General features: G+C 34.5%; 1 protein-coding gene across 1 annotated transcript in view; it reads left to right on the top strand.

Annotated features, from left to right (window-relative positions):
* The first annotated feature begins 4,862 nt into the window (after nucleotides 1–4,862).
* The window catches only part of LOC123682918 (runt-related transcription factor 3), a 51,428-nt gene continuing 38,631 nt past the window's right edge, over nucleotides 4,863–17,659 (top strand). The window contains exons 1-2 of the mRNA XM_045621745.1: nucleotides 4,863–4,980; nucleotides 12,519–13,312. Of these exons, the coding sequence (XP_045477701.1) occupies nucleotides 12,946–13,312 (367 nt within the window). The 5' untranslated portion in view covers nucleotides 4,863–4,980; nucleotides 12,519–12,945. The remainder of the gene's footprint in view (nucleotides 4,981–12,518; nucleotides 13,313–17,659) is intronic.

Consider the following 17,659-nt stretch of genomic DNA (forward strand, 5'->3'; position numbering starts at 1 on the left):
ATTGCGGGTTTTTGTTTCTGTGAGAGCTTTAGAAAATTGTCTTTCAACAGGAGCTGAAGATGCTGTCGTTGATTGAAAATCATTGCCCATTTTGGCTAAGTTTGGGAAGATATTTCTGAAACTATCAAAATCTACCAATAGATTTCATAGAAATGTGAAAAAACTACTAATAAAATCACATTGGCGAATGCTTCAGTTTCTCATTTAGTCTAAGCGCGCACGAAATTGTAGAAATATATGCCGTGCGACGCGTGTACATCAAGCTCAAGTAATATCAAGTAGCTTGATATCGAGTCAAGCAATATCTAAATAAAGTCAAGTCAAGCTCAAGTATGTAATTTTTCACGAGCTTGATTTTCAAGTCAAGTAGTTGGTTAAAATGTCAAGCTACTTGGCTTGATGAATTCCTACTTGGGTATATCGGAGTCAGAGACTAGAGTATTTGCATCATCTGCATACATAAACATTTTAACTTCACCAGGAACGATATCTGTTAAGTCATTAACAAATATCAAAAGGAGTATCGTTGCGGCAATTCGTCCCTGTGGTACACCAACCTGGACTCGTATCTGCATATCGGACGATACATAATTCTTCGCATTAACTTCGATAGTGACTTGCTGACTCGCTCCAGATAACTCCGCACTAAGTTCAACTGTTGACCCCGCACTCCACAACAGAAAAGTTTATAACAATAACAATAATAATATTTATTGATCTCAAAAATTATTCACAACATCAAAATCAATGCAAACGAATAAAATAGAGACAAGTCATAAAAGAGCTTATTTTCTACAAAATGAAATAAACTCATCAACTGAATAAGGTTCACAATCCAAAATAAAATTGTAAATGCGCCTTCTAAACAAGGTTATATCTTCAACAACCTGTAATTGCTTAGGAAGCAAATTAAATAAACGCATGGCCATATAAAGTGCTCCCCTTTCAAACCTAGCAGTACTGTGAATAGGAAGAAGGAAAGGATGAACTTGCCGAGTATTATTTTTATTGACATGTGGCAAAAGATAGTTTTTCAAGAAAAATAAATAGGCGATAAATATAAAGACGAAAGACGGTTTGAATTCCATTGGATCTGAAAACTCCGCGACAGGACTCACGAAAGCCCAACCTACTCATTATTCTCATCACTCTTTTCTGAATGAGAAAAATTTCATCAGCACCAGACGAACTGCCCCAAAAAATAATTCCATATGCCAGCACAGACTGGAAACTAGCAAAGTAGAGAGCTCTCACCACAGCACTCTCCAATTTGTCCCTGATCATGAAAATCAAGTAAGTCGAAGAGTTGAGAGACTTTCCAAACTTAGACACCTGATGATCCCACCGCAGGTGTTTATCTAGAGCAACTCCCAGAAAATTAACAGAATCCTCCAATTTAATTTGACCGTTACCATGACACAAAAAAGGTGGATAGTTCTTCACCGACTGGCTGTCATAAAAGAAAATAACCTGAGTCTTGCCATGATTTAGAATGAGACCACTTTCATTACACCATCTATCAACAGATAAAACCGTATCCATTCCAGCCCTTCTACAGGACTCGACACCTCATATAATCAAAAAATTGCTGTCATCAGCATAAAGAATCGACTTACAATTAGCAGAGGTCTTAATATAACAAAGGGAATTCACAAAAACAATAAAAAGCAAAGGGCCCAGTACACTTCCCTGAGGAACGCCCCTAGTAAGAGATCGTTCCCCAGAGAAGTGGACCGCACCATCTAGAGTGAGGGCAACCCTCTGACGTCGATTACTTAGGTAGCTCTCAATATATTTCAAAGATATATCCCTAATCCCACATAACTCCAGTCTAGCCAATAAGGTTCTATGCTCGATGGAATCAAAAGCCTTGGTCAAATCGAACATCAAAGCCAATGGAACTTCATCATCCTCAAGCGCCAAAAGAACAGAATTTAGCAACTCAAATATAGCAGTCTCGGAACCTTTTTCTTTCGTGATACCATGCTGACTATCAGCAAGAACATAAAATTTTCGAAAAAAACTTATGAGTCTGACGGCAAAAACCTTCTCAAATATCTTAGAAAAACTAGATAAAATACTTATAGGTCGATAGCTACTGAGCTCACAGGTATTTTCCTTATTTAGGAGAATTTTCTAGTGAATTTTTACTCTCTTCGCTAAATATTGTTACCAGAAATGAAGATGTTTTCTATTCTATTCAATAAATCCTAATATTCAATTTTCAACTTTCAACAACCCTTATTAGCCTCATCTCGGAGGTTTCCAATCGCCTCAAATGAATCTTTTAGGAGGAAACTACGGTACAAACAGGCCAAGACATGACAAACCGGTGTCGACCCCTAAGGTCATCTCGAAGGAAACGACGAAGACGCTGATACCTCCTGCTAGAAGAAACAGAGCAGGACAGGGGCAGTAAAAACCGAGAGAGGACAAACAATACGCCTACTTGGTTTCAACACTAAAAACGAAAATTGTATTCCTCACCGAAAAACACCTCGGATCGTCTGCTGACAACCAGTAGCACTACGGTTTTAGAATCCTGCGAGAACACAATTCAACGAATTTGTTCTTATTATGAACGTAATGTTGAAAAATGGTTTCCATAAGAGCATGGAGTATACACTAGCCATAATAAAACATCTTTTGCCTGTCTCTAACATGGTAGCCTCTGATTGTCAGTATCATGGCTTAATAATGAGAAAACTCTAGAATCTCCCAAAACCTCAAGAGAAGAGAAAAAGCTGTCCATTCGCCAATAATGGTGAAACATCAATGGAAAATCTCTGCCTACACCTATCTTGAGAATAGTGATGGATAATGACAATTTAGTCTGGCGAGTTGATGGACGAAATAAAGAGTGATTATCGTCCTGATAAAAAGACAGTGGAAGCGTTATAATAATCAACTTTTTTTTTCAAACAAGAAACTAGTGTGTTTCAAACACGCAGGGTATGAAATTTCAAAAGATGCTTGTCCAGAAATGAATGAAAGGACAGACTCCGTATTGTAAAGACAAATCCTACAATAATTATTGGGGATATACGGAGCCAGGTTTTTGAGACAGAACAGTATCTACACCCTCAAGATTAATTTTTGGGAGGAAGTGATTAACTCGTTCCAGAAACCTTACGTATATTCATGGAAACAGTTGTTCTGAACAAAAAATGTGGGGACTGTCATATATGGAAGAAGAAGAGCAGAGTGATGGCTCATAGTCTTGTAACAGCAGTATGGCCATATCATCCGTCGCACCCATCCTCGTAGGATTAGCAGTCTTTCTGTAAACGATTTTTGTTGTTATAAAAATTTTTATGCTTCACATTCAAGAAAACACAAGTTTGTATTATAACTTCGAAACAAATGGCAAAAATATACTTATGCTTACACCAATGGATTCCACTGAAAAAAGTGCCTATAGGATGATTTTGTTTCATGTTTATAGCACCAGTAATAAGGAAGTTATGAGAACTTTTCATTTCACGCTACTTTCCAGTTTTCTTATTATATCTTGAAAACAGTTGAACTCATAAGGTGGCTGTTTTCACCAAATTGAATTTCCTTCTAGCTCAAAGGGATTGTGAGATCTGAGACAACGAATTTCGGACACCCGATACATCCAAAAATGACTGAATTTCCTTTTACAAAATGAGCTCGTTGTCGAAAATGATTTCAGTCAAAGCAGTCATGAGAGAAAAGATCTACTTAATTGATATAATATCTTAAGCATCGCCTCACAACGATTGAGAAAGTTTGCTACTCTTCTTGTCTGGCAATATTACCTAATTAGGTACCTTAGAAGAAAATAGTTATTTATAATACAAGTGCAGAAGGCATTGATATTCTTCCACGAGTTCAAAATTCAAAAACGAGCCACGAAGTGGCGAGTTTTGGAATGAACGAGTGGTAGAATGAGCCTTCTGTACGAGTATTATACATTATTTTCTCTAATTCATTGCATTTGCATTGAAATTAATGAAATATTCCCATAAATATATTTTAGTGATTTTTGCATTGAAAAATGTTGGTTGGCAGAACTGATTTCTTTAAGGCAAATTGATGAATTGACTGATAAAGCCGTGGCGGAAAGTTCGGAGTACCAACATAGAATAATAAAATATAACCATGAAAACTGTGCGTTTCTGATATATTCTCGCACGATTTTGTTCTACAAGATGTGGAAGAATGAACGGAATAACCACAGAATTAGAGAAACAAATATACAGAAGCAGTTTACGCCATATGATTTGGGACAATTTTATAGTGAATTGTAATTTTTTGATACTATTCCTCTTTTTGCTAATTGTAGTAACCAGTAATTGAGATCTTTTCTATTCCATTCTGTTCAATAGATAATATTCAATTTTCAACTTTCAACAACCCTTATTATCCTCATCTCGGAGGTTTCCAATCGCCTCAAATGAATCTTTTAGGAGGAAACTACGGTACAAACAGGCCAAGACATGACAAACCGGTGTCGATCCCTAAGGTCATCTCGAAGGAAACGACGAAGACGCTGATACATCCTGCGACAAGAAACAGAGCAGGACAGGGGCAGTAAAAACCGAGAGAGGTTTTCTTCGGTAAGAAAGTGGGCGAGAAGGACAGAGGCTGGGCCCGCAGTGTGGCGGAGGCGAGACAGCCTCGACAAAAAAGGGCAAAAGACTTGAAGAAGTGGCCGCGCTTGCGTCCTCCTCTTGGTAAACCTCTAAGAAACGACGATGGTTTGGGGGTAAAAATCCGGCGTCTTTCCTGGTTGGCGGCGACGTCGGCGGTGGCGGTCTACCTCAACAAGCCCCGCCCATAACCACCTCTTACCACCCACAAGACCCCGCGATTTTACTTTTATACTCTTTCTTAATGTCAGATAGAGTCGCGACGCGAAAAGAACGCTCGACGATTTGGACCTCGAGGATAGTCGGACGCGTCTTGTGGTCTCGAAGTGGTGGTTGGTTTGGTTCTCGAGTGGCTAGGAGATAGGTTAGTTGCTGCATATGTATACAGGGTGTTCGTGTTTGTAGCATGTTCGAAACATCTCGTTGATCTCGTCGGTCTACTGCGGATTGATGACGTACATCCCTAATTGTAATAGAAGGGTGTTGTGTGATTCTCACCCCATTCGATGCTTAATGACATGAGGAAAGCTTGACGCGGATATATACAGGCTGCGCTCCGGATGGGAGAGTTGGTAAAATTGTTGCGGATATAGAGTGGCGATTTATTTTGAATAGCGGACACTGTTCACTTGGAAAATAGTAATTGAGAATTCGGATAGATACAATCTATGTACCTGTCTGGACCAATGTGCTCTATCAGAAATTTCTGTCAAATTCTTACAGCATTTTTATTCAATTCGAGTTTTTATATTAAATGTTCTGTTGATATAGAAACGCGAATTGGATTATAAACGAAAAAAATTAACAAATATTACTTCGGAATAATTAAATTTCAATTTTGCAATTTGTGTTCTAACAGAAAATATATCGACCCAAAATCTGGCAAAATTTGTTCTACAAAATTATCAATAATAAATAATAATGATTTATTTCGAGATTTTATATCAAAAGAACAGTGGTGTTTGTTAAACAAAAACATAAAGAAAAATAAAAAAAACATTTTGTGGAGACTGAAATTCAAATTGAGCAATTTGTTTGATGATATGGAATATTTAAAAAATTTTTCGACAAGAAATCGGAAATCATACGTTTCATAATAAATATGTAAACCTAACATACGAAACATAAGAATCCAATTTATCGAATAATTTACAATATTCACAATGCGAGGTAATCTCACATCTAATTGTAGGATTTATTTCATTTTAGAAGATCAAGTTTGTTCTAAATTTATTGTTTTCTGTTGTTCAACCATTATTTATCTTGTATTGAAGCTTCTTTATGCATATTTCATTATGTAAAAATTTTAGTTCTGAGAATCTATCGTTAATATTCGATATTCGAGTGATTGTTTTTTCAATTATTTTTGATGAGTGATCTCGAAGCCTTGAAAAATACTGCAACAAAATCTCAAAATTATTAGAAAATCCAGAAAAATTCGCTGACAATACAATTTTTTTAAACCAATCTAGCTTTGAATATTTTAAAAATGTATAACATACATAAAAATACTCTCGAATGAATTTGATTCATGCCTTTTTGAGTAAGGCTTCAAATATAATTGTTCGTTATGAAAACCATGAAAAATAAATAAAAATCACTCCGAAATAAAAAAAAATATTTCAGAATCTGTTTTCCACCAAAATTTTAATCAAATAATATCAAAAAAAGGTGATTCATCCGGTACATCCCAGATAAATGAAGCGAAAATTATTCAGAATATTAAAAATTTTTTTTTTGCAGTATATAAATTTTGTGTCATCTAATATTATAAATAATATATACCGTAAATAGTACCTTTACTGCATTACTTATTACATTTTTATCACGCCAAATCTTGTATGCTTCTTTGAGAGCGCAAAATCATAAAATAGCTTGCATCAGTAAGAAAAGATGATTGATATTTGTTCGATAGTAGCAATGCCACTACAAAGAGAAACAGAGAGACAAAATTAGTCAATTATTCACACTACAAAAAAAAAGAGAAAAAGCGCTTTCTAAATTTATTTTATCAATGAAGAATATATAGATTATTATGAATGAAAAAAAACTGAAACATTCTACGCATTGCTATCCATGAAAAAAATTTTAAAAATTACATAGAATTCCAACGGAGAGCGACCAAAAGTAAATGAAAAGTAAATGCTTGTTTATTCATGCGCCAATTTCATTGGAGAATACCTACAACTTTATATAGGTAATATGTGGTGTCCAAGAGTGCAATGGGAGTCTGCGCTCAAATGTTTTTGACTTTTTCAGTGTTTTCTTAATTTTTTCGATATTCTGTTGAATTTCCTTAGATACTGATTTCATATTCACTTGCCAAATTTGAACTCGATCTGTTTGATCGGAATTATTTGTTAATTGAGTTTGATATTATGTTTAAGTTGATGGTTCAAATAACGCTATCAACACAAAATTGAATGAAATTTGATATGACCATTCTTTAGATTCTATTAATCTGATTAGGCTCAATACAAAAGTTCGCACGAAATTGAAATTATTATTATTTATTTACAAGCGAAATTTCATCCATATCTGATTTGTCTTAACGGAACAATTGGATAATATTTTTCAATTTCTTATGGTACTGGTTGCAATATAAAATTACGTATCAAACTTTGAATTGTTATCCTAAATCTTAATGCAGATTTTCATTCCAAACGAATCAACCGTTTTGGAATCGGTAGAAAAACAAAATTTCGAAGAGCCATATTCATGAAACTCTTAGTCGAATTTTACTTATTGAAGAACCCAACCTTGATATTCGAGATCCGAACATACCCTGAAAATTTCAAGATTCTAGCTCTTTTAGTACGAAAGTTATTGTGGATGCATACAACCAGACAAAAATAATCTAATTGAAGGACATATAAGTCATAAAGAAAATAAAACCTAACATAATTTTAACACAAGAAGACGAAACGTCCCACGCGAATTTTAATTCATTCCTAAACAGCGAACAACACATCACAAACAAACGCTACAGAATGTTCAACTAGAACATAATTAGTTTTTTATGCCACCCTCGTATGCCCCTTCCTCGCACCCTTTGCTATAAAATAGGGTGAACTAAGAATATTTGACAGTCGGCGCACGTTTTGGTCCAGTTAACTATGGATGTCGTAGCTGGGGAATCACAAATCAGCTGATCTGATTCATCTCACCCCGGCCTACTCGTCTCCTTTGCAGCACGGTTTCGTTATCCTCACCCTAAGGCCCTTCGTTTATGGATTCTATTAGGACGACAAAACGGTTGCTTCCGACGGTCCTAGCGTCATGATTTTGGCGACTGGAAATATTGGGTGCGAGATGAGTTCGATATCGGGATGAGGAAGAAGAATCGAAGCGTTTTTAGCCCTTGAGATTAGCTGATCTGTTCAGGTCTTTTGGTATTACTTTTATTGGCTACATGATAGGTCTCTTCAATATAACTTGATCTATTTCACTATAGATTGGTGGTGTAGGATCAGAGAAACAGGAAAATGATACTCTGTTAGTTCGCCGACGTTTCGGAAAAATTTATTTCCATCCTTAGGGCTCTACAAAATTCACGGAAAACATCATGTGTTACATTGATGAAGGTGTTTACAGAATAAAGGAAAGATGAGCATTACTCATGTTATTGTTATTGACTAGAAAATATCACAGAAAAGATGGTCTGGTATAATTTAGATATACAAAGAAACATTATAAAATTCAAAACATTTTTAGTTTAAAATAAGAGTAAAAATAAAAAGTAATATACACACATATAGGTACAAACAAAGTACTTACAAGCTATGACAAATGTATCTTCCCAAAATCATCTCATTAAAATTCAAATCAATCCTCTTCTGAATTCCAATGTTATTTATAAAATCAGTTGCCTAAATTGTTCTCGCGTTTAAATAGGCCAGACGGTCTGATATCTGAAATCCAGAATACAGGTCTGTCCGTTTGCCGATCTCCAACCCTAAAACAGCCTTGGCCGAACATTGCCTGAACGAAAATCACAACTTTAATTCTGAAGACGTCAAAATAATAGAGAGCCATACTTGAGCAATCGGCTAATTTTTGAAATGTTACGAATAAGTATCCATGACCCAGTAAATTCTAAAGCTGACATCCAACAACTTGGCCGATTTTATTATTCCTTCTTAAAAACAAATATCCAACTACGGAATGAATAATAATAAAATAAAATAAAGATTTCTAGCCCCTATCGACTTCATTACTTCAGCGCATCACATACATACATCTAAGTTTTTTACCCTAATTTGTTTCGAGTCCGCTGTTCCTTTGATTTCACCTCCGTCTGTCGGCGTACTGTCTATGCATCGGTCGCATTGTTTGTCCCTGATTTTTAATATATTATGATTTCTTTATACGTGAAATATTGGAGGATTTATTTGAATTTTAATGAGATGATTTTGGAAAGATACATTTGTCTAGCTTGTAAGTACTTTGTTTGTACCTATATGTGTGTATATTACTTTTTATTTTTACTCTTATTTTAAACTAAAAATGTTTTGAATTTTATAATGTTTCTTTGTATATCTGAATTATACCAGACCATTTCTTCTGTGATATTTTCTAGTCAATAACTTTTAGTAATGCTCATCTTTCCTTTATTTTGTAAACACCTTCATCAATGTTACAAATGATGTTTTCCGTAAATTTTGTGAAGCACTGAGGATGGAAATAAATTTTTCCGAAACGTCGGCGAACTAACAGAGTATCATTTTCCTGTTTCTCTGATCCTACACCACCAATCAATAGTGAAGTAAAATTTTTGGATCACCACTTCAGATCTTGTAACTTGATCTATGTCTCCAGCTCATTATGCACAAAACCCATTTGTTATCTATTTTTTTCATTTCTATTTTCTCCCTGAGATTTAATAGATGTCTGTTACTTTTACTCTATACTGTTTTCCATAAGTGCAGCAAGGACTTGAAAATCAAGCTCGTGACAAATTACATGCTTGAACTTGACTTATTTATTTATTGATCGAAAATACAGAATACAATGATGTGCATCTCACAGAGGCAATCGTGTTGCCTATTTGTGAGTTCGATTTAGATCAATGATAATTGCACAATTCATAGCCAACAAAAACTAAACAATAACAAAAGCAGAAAAAGTAACAATAATTATCAAATACCAGCAAATTAAATAAAATAAAATTGCCTCGATACAAAAAAAAAAAAATACAAAAATCAATGAAACTCAGCAGCAATCCACCTCTTTAGATTATTCTTCCTGAAATAAACTTGATTTGAGATATTTATTGCTTGACTTGATATCAAGCTACCCTATATTACTTGAGCTTGATCCGCTTGAACAAAATAATCAACAGATAAATAGGTGAGTTTGACATCGATCTCCTTAGTTTATTCAAGAAATCGGGTAAATGAAATGGCTCGGCTTTATGAAACAGACAAATTCCTGACGGAACTACGCTCCTGTGGAAAAACAATTTTCCAGAGCTGCTCTGACTGTTACAAAAACTCGCAATAGATTAGGCCAAAAATTCTTAATATGCCTAGTTTTTCTAGATATTGGATGGAAAATGATGTGATCCACAGTGCTTGAATATTTCCAAGATGAAAAAAATATTTTTTTATTATTTTGTTGTTTTTTAGTGATTTTATTTGTGGTTTCACTTCAAATAGTTGATATTTTTGGTTTTTGTACACAATAAGTGTCATAAATGTTTTTTTTCAAGGTTCCTTCTCATTTCATCATTTTTTTTTATTTATGTGCACACTACACAATTAAATTGCTGAAAATCAAGTAGCTTGATAGAATGTGATTGATTTTTCAAGTACTTGACTTGATTTCAAGTCAAGTAGCTTGAATATCAATTCAAGCCGTGAATATGTAGCTTTGGTGCTGCTGCCCACCCAAACATAAGAAACAATTCAGAGAAAGTTTGTCAATGGAAGGAATTATGTCTCCAATGGATTTTCGTTTATTATTTATTAACCAGCATCATTTAACGCTTCGATCGGCATCTTCAATATAAAATATTCACCTATAAAATTACCACCAGATAGTAGATCAGTAGAAAAGGAGAAGCTTACAAGATTCGTGACAAATTTATGCTTAACTCTACCATCCTTTAAAAAGAAAATTTCAATGTATACAAAAACTCAATCAAGGCTTTTATCATGCTCTATAGAGAAATTTTCAAATTATTTGGTTGATTGGAAGCGGCTATTAGCGTGGTAACTTGTGTTTTCTCTTCTCGATCTCTCTCTTTCTGTCTTTATTTTTGTTTGTATATTTTGTTCAAAGGATCATCAGACTATATGTTTGGTTTGGATGTAAAAAAAATAAGTTTGTTTAAACTCGGTCCAGCAATATTTAATTGTAGTTATATCTTTGAACACACCGAATGGAAGATGGAGAGCAAATTTTGAAAATATGTTTCTATTGCTTCGCAAACTTCTCAGACAAGCATAATAGCATATTTTTGATGATCGAGCTATCCCAGCCTCCGTCGGCAACTCTACTACGATATTTAATACAAAGAAGTATAATATGTAATTGTATCATGATCTTCAACTCTGACTCGTTTATGTTTATTTGAATCTAAAATAAACATCTATCTATCTAACTACTCAAATCAAATCAAACCAAATTTAATTCCTTCGAAAAATAAATACAATTTCAATCATACAATCTGCAATTATTTACCCTTCATGTGAGGATGGACGCATCTAAGTACCAACTTGTGTAGGTACCAATAATAAAGCCGATAATAAACCCCTCCATAGAATGTGAATCGGCAGCAGTATGTTATAATATGAACGTATCATAAATCTAGGACAAGTTCCAAAAATAACTCTCATTATATCTACACATTCAGGTTTGGAATAAAATTCGAAAAAACCTTCCATATATAAAATAATGAACAAGAGAATTAGTTCACACACATAAGAATGTCAATTTTATTGATGCTTCTGCTTCTACACATTCTATATAGAAATCAATTGATGACATTTGTCTACTGTCTACTAGGTATATGTTGGAGGTTATCGGTATTTTATAATTTTTTCAGTTAACTCTACTTCATGATGTACATTATGGTCCATAATTGAAGAAAAAAGAGTTTTGTATTCTTGTTCCAATTTAGAATATATAGTATATATTATTATTAATTTAACAACTCAAACATCATCACATTCGATTTCCAGCGTTGAGTCATTGCCAGCCTGTAGATTCATTATATAAGTTCTACCTCAAAATAAAAACATTGTATTCAAAATATTCTCCCGCTTTGAATTTTTGTGTTTCGTGTCCGATTTAACAATAACTGTGGGATTTGAATGGTATTGTATCTTGTTATATCATTCGAATCACCAAACCAATTTCGAAAGAATATGAAGGGCACATCAAAATCGAATTGCAAACTGAATTACTCATCAGCAACATCGCGATTTGATGACAAGAGTAGAGCGAGCAAATATTCCTAGTTTTGTGAATGTTTCAAACAGTAACCACAAGCTTCTGGTGGGCAACAAAATTTCATTAGGTGTGACGTAATTTCATACCTATATTGAATAGATTATATATCTGTGTCAATTTTACAGGTCAATCATACGGAGAAAATTATAGATATCCAAATCCATTAAATGAATGTGATTTGAATCTGAAATTTTGGAATTCAAAAATATATTTCGGTGAAGAGTCGATAAAAAATTCTGAAATTAATGAATCAATTTTAGTAGCGTTATAAATTTATGATAACCAATCATGCTCGAAACAATAAGTGAATCTGAATGGCAGGAAGCCAAAATTAGAATAATTATTCCTGATATGAATTCAACACATCTCATATTGAAATTTTGATACATGATAGTTGGATTCCACTTCCATATACTCGTTAATAAGAATCTTTTTTCTTTTTTTCAGGGACCGCCTTCGACGAAAAACATCCCCCGTAACACGAAAAATTACGAAGCATATTATGGCAACAGACTGCAACCCTCCCTCCGTGTAAAGCACAAATAAATAATGAGCAGATTATGTCCTCTAAGAGAAAAAAGTGACGATCATCCCCACTGCCGGAAGTGAGATGAAAAACCTAATTAGAAAAACATATTGCTGACTGGCGGGGGTAAAAAGCGTAGCGAAAAGAGTGGAAAACTCTGACGCGCACTTTTCCGACTGTGCGGTCGCCCACCGCAGGCGTGATTTTTCATCATATTTTCGCGTTTTCGCTACTAATAACTCGCACGCTCAAGACCTCCGATCATGCCGGAACGAGTACGCGTCTAGCTGCGTGTGACGGCCTTTATGTTCTGTACCGGCGACCACTTGCACTGTTGACGCGACTATAATGCATCTCTCGAGTGAGGTGACCTCTACCACGGGACACTACGACCGCAACTACGGCAACCTGACGGCTGACATGCTGGCCGAGCGGACTATAGACGGCCTATTGGCTGAACACCCTGGGGAACTTGTGCGTACCGGTTGTCCGCATGTGGTTTGTACGGTTCTGCCGCCGCATTGGCGGTCGAACAAGACGCTACCGGTTGCGTTCAAGGTTGTGGCGTTAGGGGAGGTAGGTGATGGGACTGTGGTAACTGTTAGAGCCGGTAATGACGAGAACTTTTGTGCCGAACTGAGGAACTGTACGGCCGTTATGAAGAACCAGGTGGCGAAGTTCAACGATTTGAGGTTCGTCGGGAGGAGTGGTAGAGGTGAGTGCTTTGCTTGGTTAGGATTTGGAATTTCTTAAGGAAACTATCTTTGCTCAAAACCTTTTTACCAAAAGGCTGATAGACCAGATGATCTATTATTGTGTGCCAAATAGGTTGAAGCATGCTCTGATAAAACCACTTTTCAAAAAGGGTGATCCAAATGATCTTGACAACTATAGACCAATAAGTTTATTACCCGCTTTTTCCACAATTTTTGAATTAGTGATGTGTTCAAGACTGCTCAGTTTTATGAATGAGTGTAATCTTTTTTCCCAATGTCAGCATGGATATTTGAGAGGAAGATCGACTGATACTGCTATTTATCAGTTCATAAATGCAATTATAGATCATTTAGAAAACAAAAATTTAGCTTTGGGTCTTTTTATAGATCTGAAAAAAGCTTATGATTGTGTGGATCACGATATTTTATTGCAGAAACTTGATGGGTATGGTGTTAGGGGTAAGGCTAAAGATTGGATACGGTCGTTCCTCTCAGATAGGTGTCATCAGATTGTTGTTGATAATAAAGGTAAATCTGAAGTTTCTTTTATTGATGTGGGTTTAGCTCAGGGTAGTCTTGCCGGACCTATTCTGTTTATAATCTACATAAATGATTTGCCATTGTCATTGAATAAATATCTCATCACTAATTACGTTGATGCCACCAACATTTTATTACATGGAAATAGTTCCAATGAAATAATTGAACAAACAAAGAATTGCTACAATGAGGTTGATAGTTGGTTTTCTATGAATGGGCTAGTGATAAATACTTCAAAAACAAGTTTGGTGTTTTTTCGTACTGAACAATCACAAACATCTACACCAAGCAGTATTACTCTTGAAAATAATATAATAGAACCTGTATCAAGTACAAAATTCCTTGGCATACAAATAGATGAATTTCTGGATTGGGAGATACATATAAATAAACTTTGTTCAAGATTAGCCAGTGTTGGTTATGGAATCAGGGTTGTTGCTCAGTATATGAATGAGGGTACTTTGAAAATTTGATGAAATTTGAAAATTTGAAAATCATGCAAATTGTGAATCGATCATTAGATTTGGAATCATTTTCTGGGGTGGCAACTCTAGAGTCCAATCAATATTCATAGCTCAGAAAAGAATTATTAGAACTATAGACTACCTAATTATATTAAATGCTGTGATAGTTTATATAGATTCGAGAAAATTGTTAAGAGAATGTTAATTCATTTGGAACCTTACAATTATGGGGATTATTTTGTGTCTGAAAACTTGTTGATTTAAGTTCTTCATTCAGACGTCATTTCATCTTTTATGTAGCTTTTGTTGTGTAAAACTTGAAATAAAGAAAATTATCTATCTATCTATCAATATTTCTGGGATATTCACACGAACTATGATAGGTTCATTTTAAAGAGCAATTTCAGTTAATGCACTCTCTGTGATCAACAGCTACTGCTACAGTTATTCTAGCGCAGAGCCATCAGAAAAGAATTTTATAGTAACTTTGGGGTATTTCTTCCTCTTGCACTGCTTATCCACTAATGGATATTTGCGATTTGTTAATTAGGGTTTGTATTGTTTTATGTCAGTCCACTATCGAATACTCATGAGCCAGGACATCTTTTTCCTGTCAATTCCTCTGTGGCCTTTAAGGTATTTAAGTAAATATATCCTAATTACTATTAGTTTTTTGCCCATAATATAGTAACCATTATCTCAGATAGATACTTTCTTTGTAACAAAAAAAAAAGGTATCTTAGATGTCAAAAAGTTTCTTAGATGAATTACTACTTACACAAGCCTAACTTGGGATTGAAAAATGCTATAAAGCATTTAAATACATTACTACAGATAAATACAGGAATTTGTTTTTGAACTTGTAATTCTGAAAGCAAAACAACTTCAGATACTCTTTCAGAAAATCAATTATCCTGTAACTAGGTACCGGGTTTTTCACCATAATTTGACCCTTCCTTCAACTTTGTTACTAGAAGAGGTATAAAAAAATGTTTTTCACAAAAGTTTCACGAAATCAACTAGTGTTTTCTAAAATGATTTCACAAAACGAAATATATACAGAGTGGGCAACATATTGATAGCAACTTTATTTTTTCAAATGGAACACCCTGTATATTTTTCTATATTTGACTAGCTCTTTTCCCCTGATTTCGAATATATAACATATGTTCGGTCTATCTCTCATTCTGAGTACCACAGAGTTTCAAATTTTAAGAACCACCTGGCAAAAGTAATCAATGGAAGGCTGCGATAACTCAAAATGCCCTTTCTTGAGTTATCTCGTTGGCAACGATATGACATACGTTTTTCACTATAAATTGGAATTGGATCATTTGGATGCAACTCCATATATTCTCTCCTTGTAGCTTTCTTATTTTTATTGGTCTCTACATAAAGCGAAAATATTTCAAATTTTTCCGCTTCTGTGTAGTGCATATTCGGTGAATAGTTTCATTCAATGACAAACGTATGTTTTATATCATTGCCAACGAGATAACTCAAAAAAGGGCATTCTGAATATCGCAGCCTTCCAATTGAAATTACTTAGCTTGCCAGGTGGTTCTTAAACTTTGAAACTCTGTGGTACTCAGAATAAGAGAGGTAGGCCAAACATATGTTATATATTCGAAATCAGAGGAGAAAGAGCTAGTCAAATATATAAAAATATTCGGGGTGTTCCATTTCAAAAAATTAAGTTGCTATCAATATGTTGCCCACTCTGTGTATATTTCGTTTTGTGGAATCATTTTAAAAAATACTAGTTGATTTCGTGAAACTTTTGTAGAAAACATTTTTCTGTAACACTCCTAGTAACAAAGTTAAAGAGGGGGTCAAATTATGGTGAAAAACCAGGTACTTTACGAAGTTGTTTCATCTCCGTTCTATTATTTTCTTTGAAGAAGTTAGATAGTATGATTTCAAAGATGTATGGAATGATCGAAAATTACCATTTCCGATTAATTTGCAGCTGAATGTTGACGTTCATGAGCAAAATAATAATTTATGATTTTTAAAACTAAGGGTGTCCCAAAATAGACGCATTATTTGAATTGAATAGAAAACACATTTTCTGTCTTTTGAATATAATTTTTGTATTGAATTATAAAGTGCATAGGATAGGAATTATAAAGCACATACGCACTCGTTTGTCGAAATTTTGCATGACCATTCAGCATAAATGTGGCTGAATTTCGTTGATGCAACTTTGAATCTTCTCCTTTAATGCAGGCGTAGTTATGGACTTGTTTACAAAGACCTGTGATTTCAAATGACCCTTTAAAAATAAATCTTATGGTGTTAAATCACAGGATTCAAGGGGTTAATTTTGATCACCGAAACGAGAGAGTACACGACCTGAACATGCAATAATGGGCTGTATGGCATGTGGCACTGTCTTGTTGAAATTAGCCACATCGATATCATCCAATTTTGGCAAAAAGTACTGTGTCACATGTGGGTTCTCAGAACCCCAAATTCGATAATTTTGGAGATTAACAAACCCCTCAAGGTGAAAATGTGCTTCGTCGCCAAGCTTTCATTATTTTTTAAATATTGTTCAATAATGAAGCCACGTTCTACTGCCGTGTAATGCTCCATTTTTACTATCCCTCAAGTCATAGCTACCGATTTGTTTTTTTTTAAGAATTGTCAACACTTTACCGCATACATGGCGGCAAATTTAAATAATTCATTTATTTTGGGACAGCCTTCATATAGTTGACATACAATACAATATAAAAAAATGAAGTTTTATATTCAAAAGAAAAGATATATGAACAACATGAAATGAAAAAAATCCACCATAACCTCAAAAATAAAAATGTCTACTTCGGTATCAAGGAATCACAACAAGTCACATTGAAGGCTATTCTGAAAATATCCAGGACTTTTTGTATTATACGGGGTGTTTGCTAATAGACGTGATCCTTTGAAGGGGTCACACAAAAGGTCATTAACAACCAATTATGTCTAGTCAACATGAGGTCAAGGGTCGATGTTACTGAGATATAGTGGTTCTTCGATTTTTCAGAAACTGTCTGAGTTTAATTGTGTAAAAGTTATTAGAGTATGAGAATTCAATTCACGATCTCTTGAAAGAATAAAAATGGGACTTCACTTCAAAAAAGGGGAACGATCGCCCAAAACTTACACCATCTTAGAAATAATTGGTGTTGAGGGGCCACTACTTTTTCTTTGAAAATTGTCTTTGAATGAGTAATTTATCACTCGAAAAACTTTTATAGAATTTGACATAAAAATTACAAACAAAATTTCCCTTGTTTCATTAGCTTTCTAAAAAGCCACATATTTTTTACCCTGAAAGAATGATTGATAGGCTTT

Source organism: Harmonia axyridis, chromosome 6 (genome assembly GCF_914767665.1).
Source record: "Harmonia axyridis chromosome 6, icHarAxyr1.1, whole genome shotgun sequence".
Lineage (NCBI taxonomy): Eukaryota > Metazoa > Arthropoda > Insecta > Coleoptera > Coccinellidae > Harmonia > Harmonia axyridis.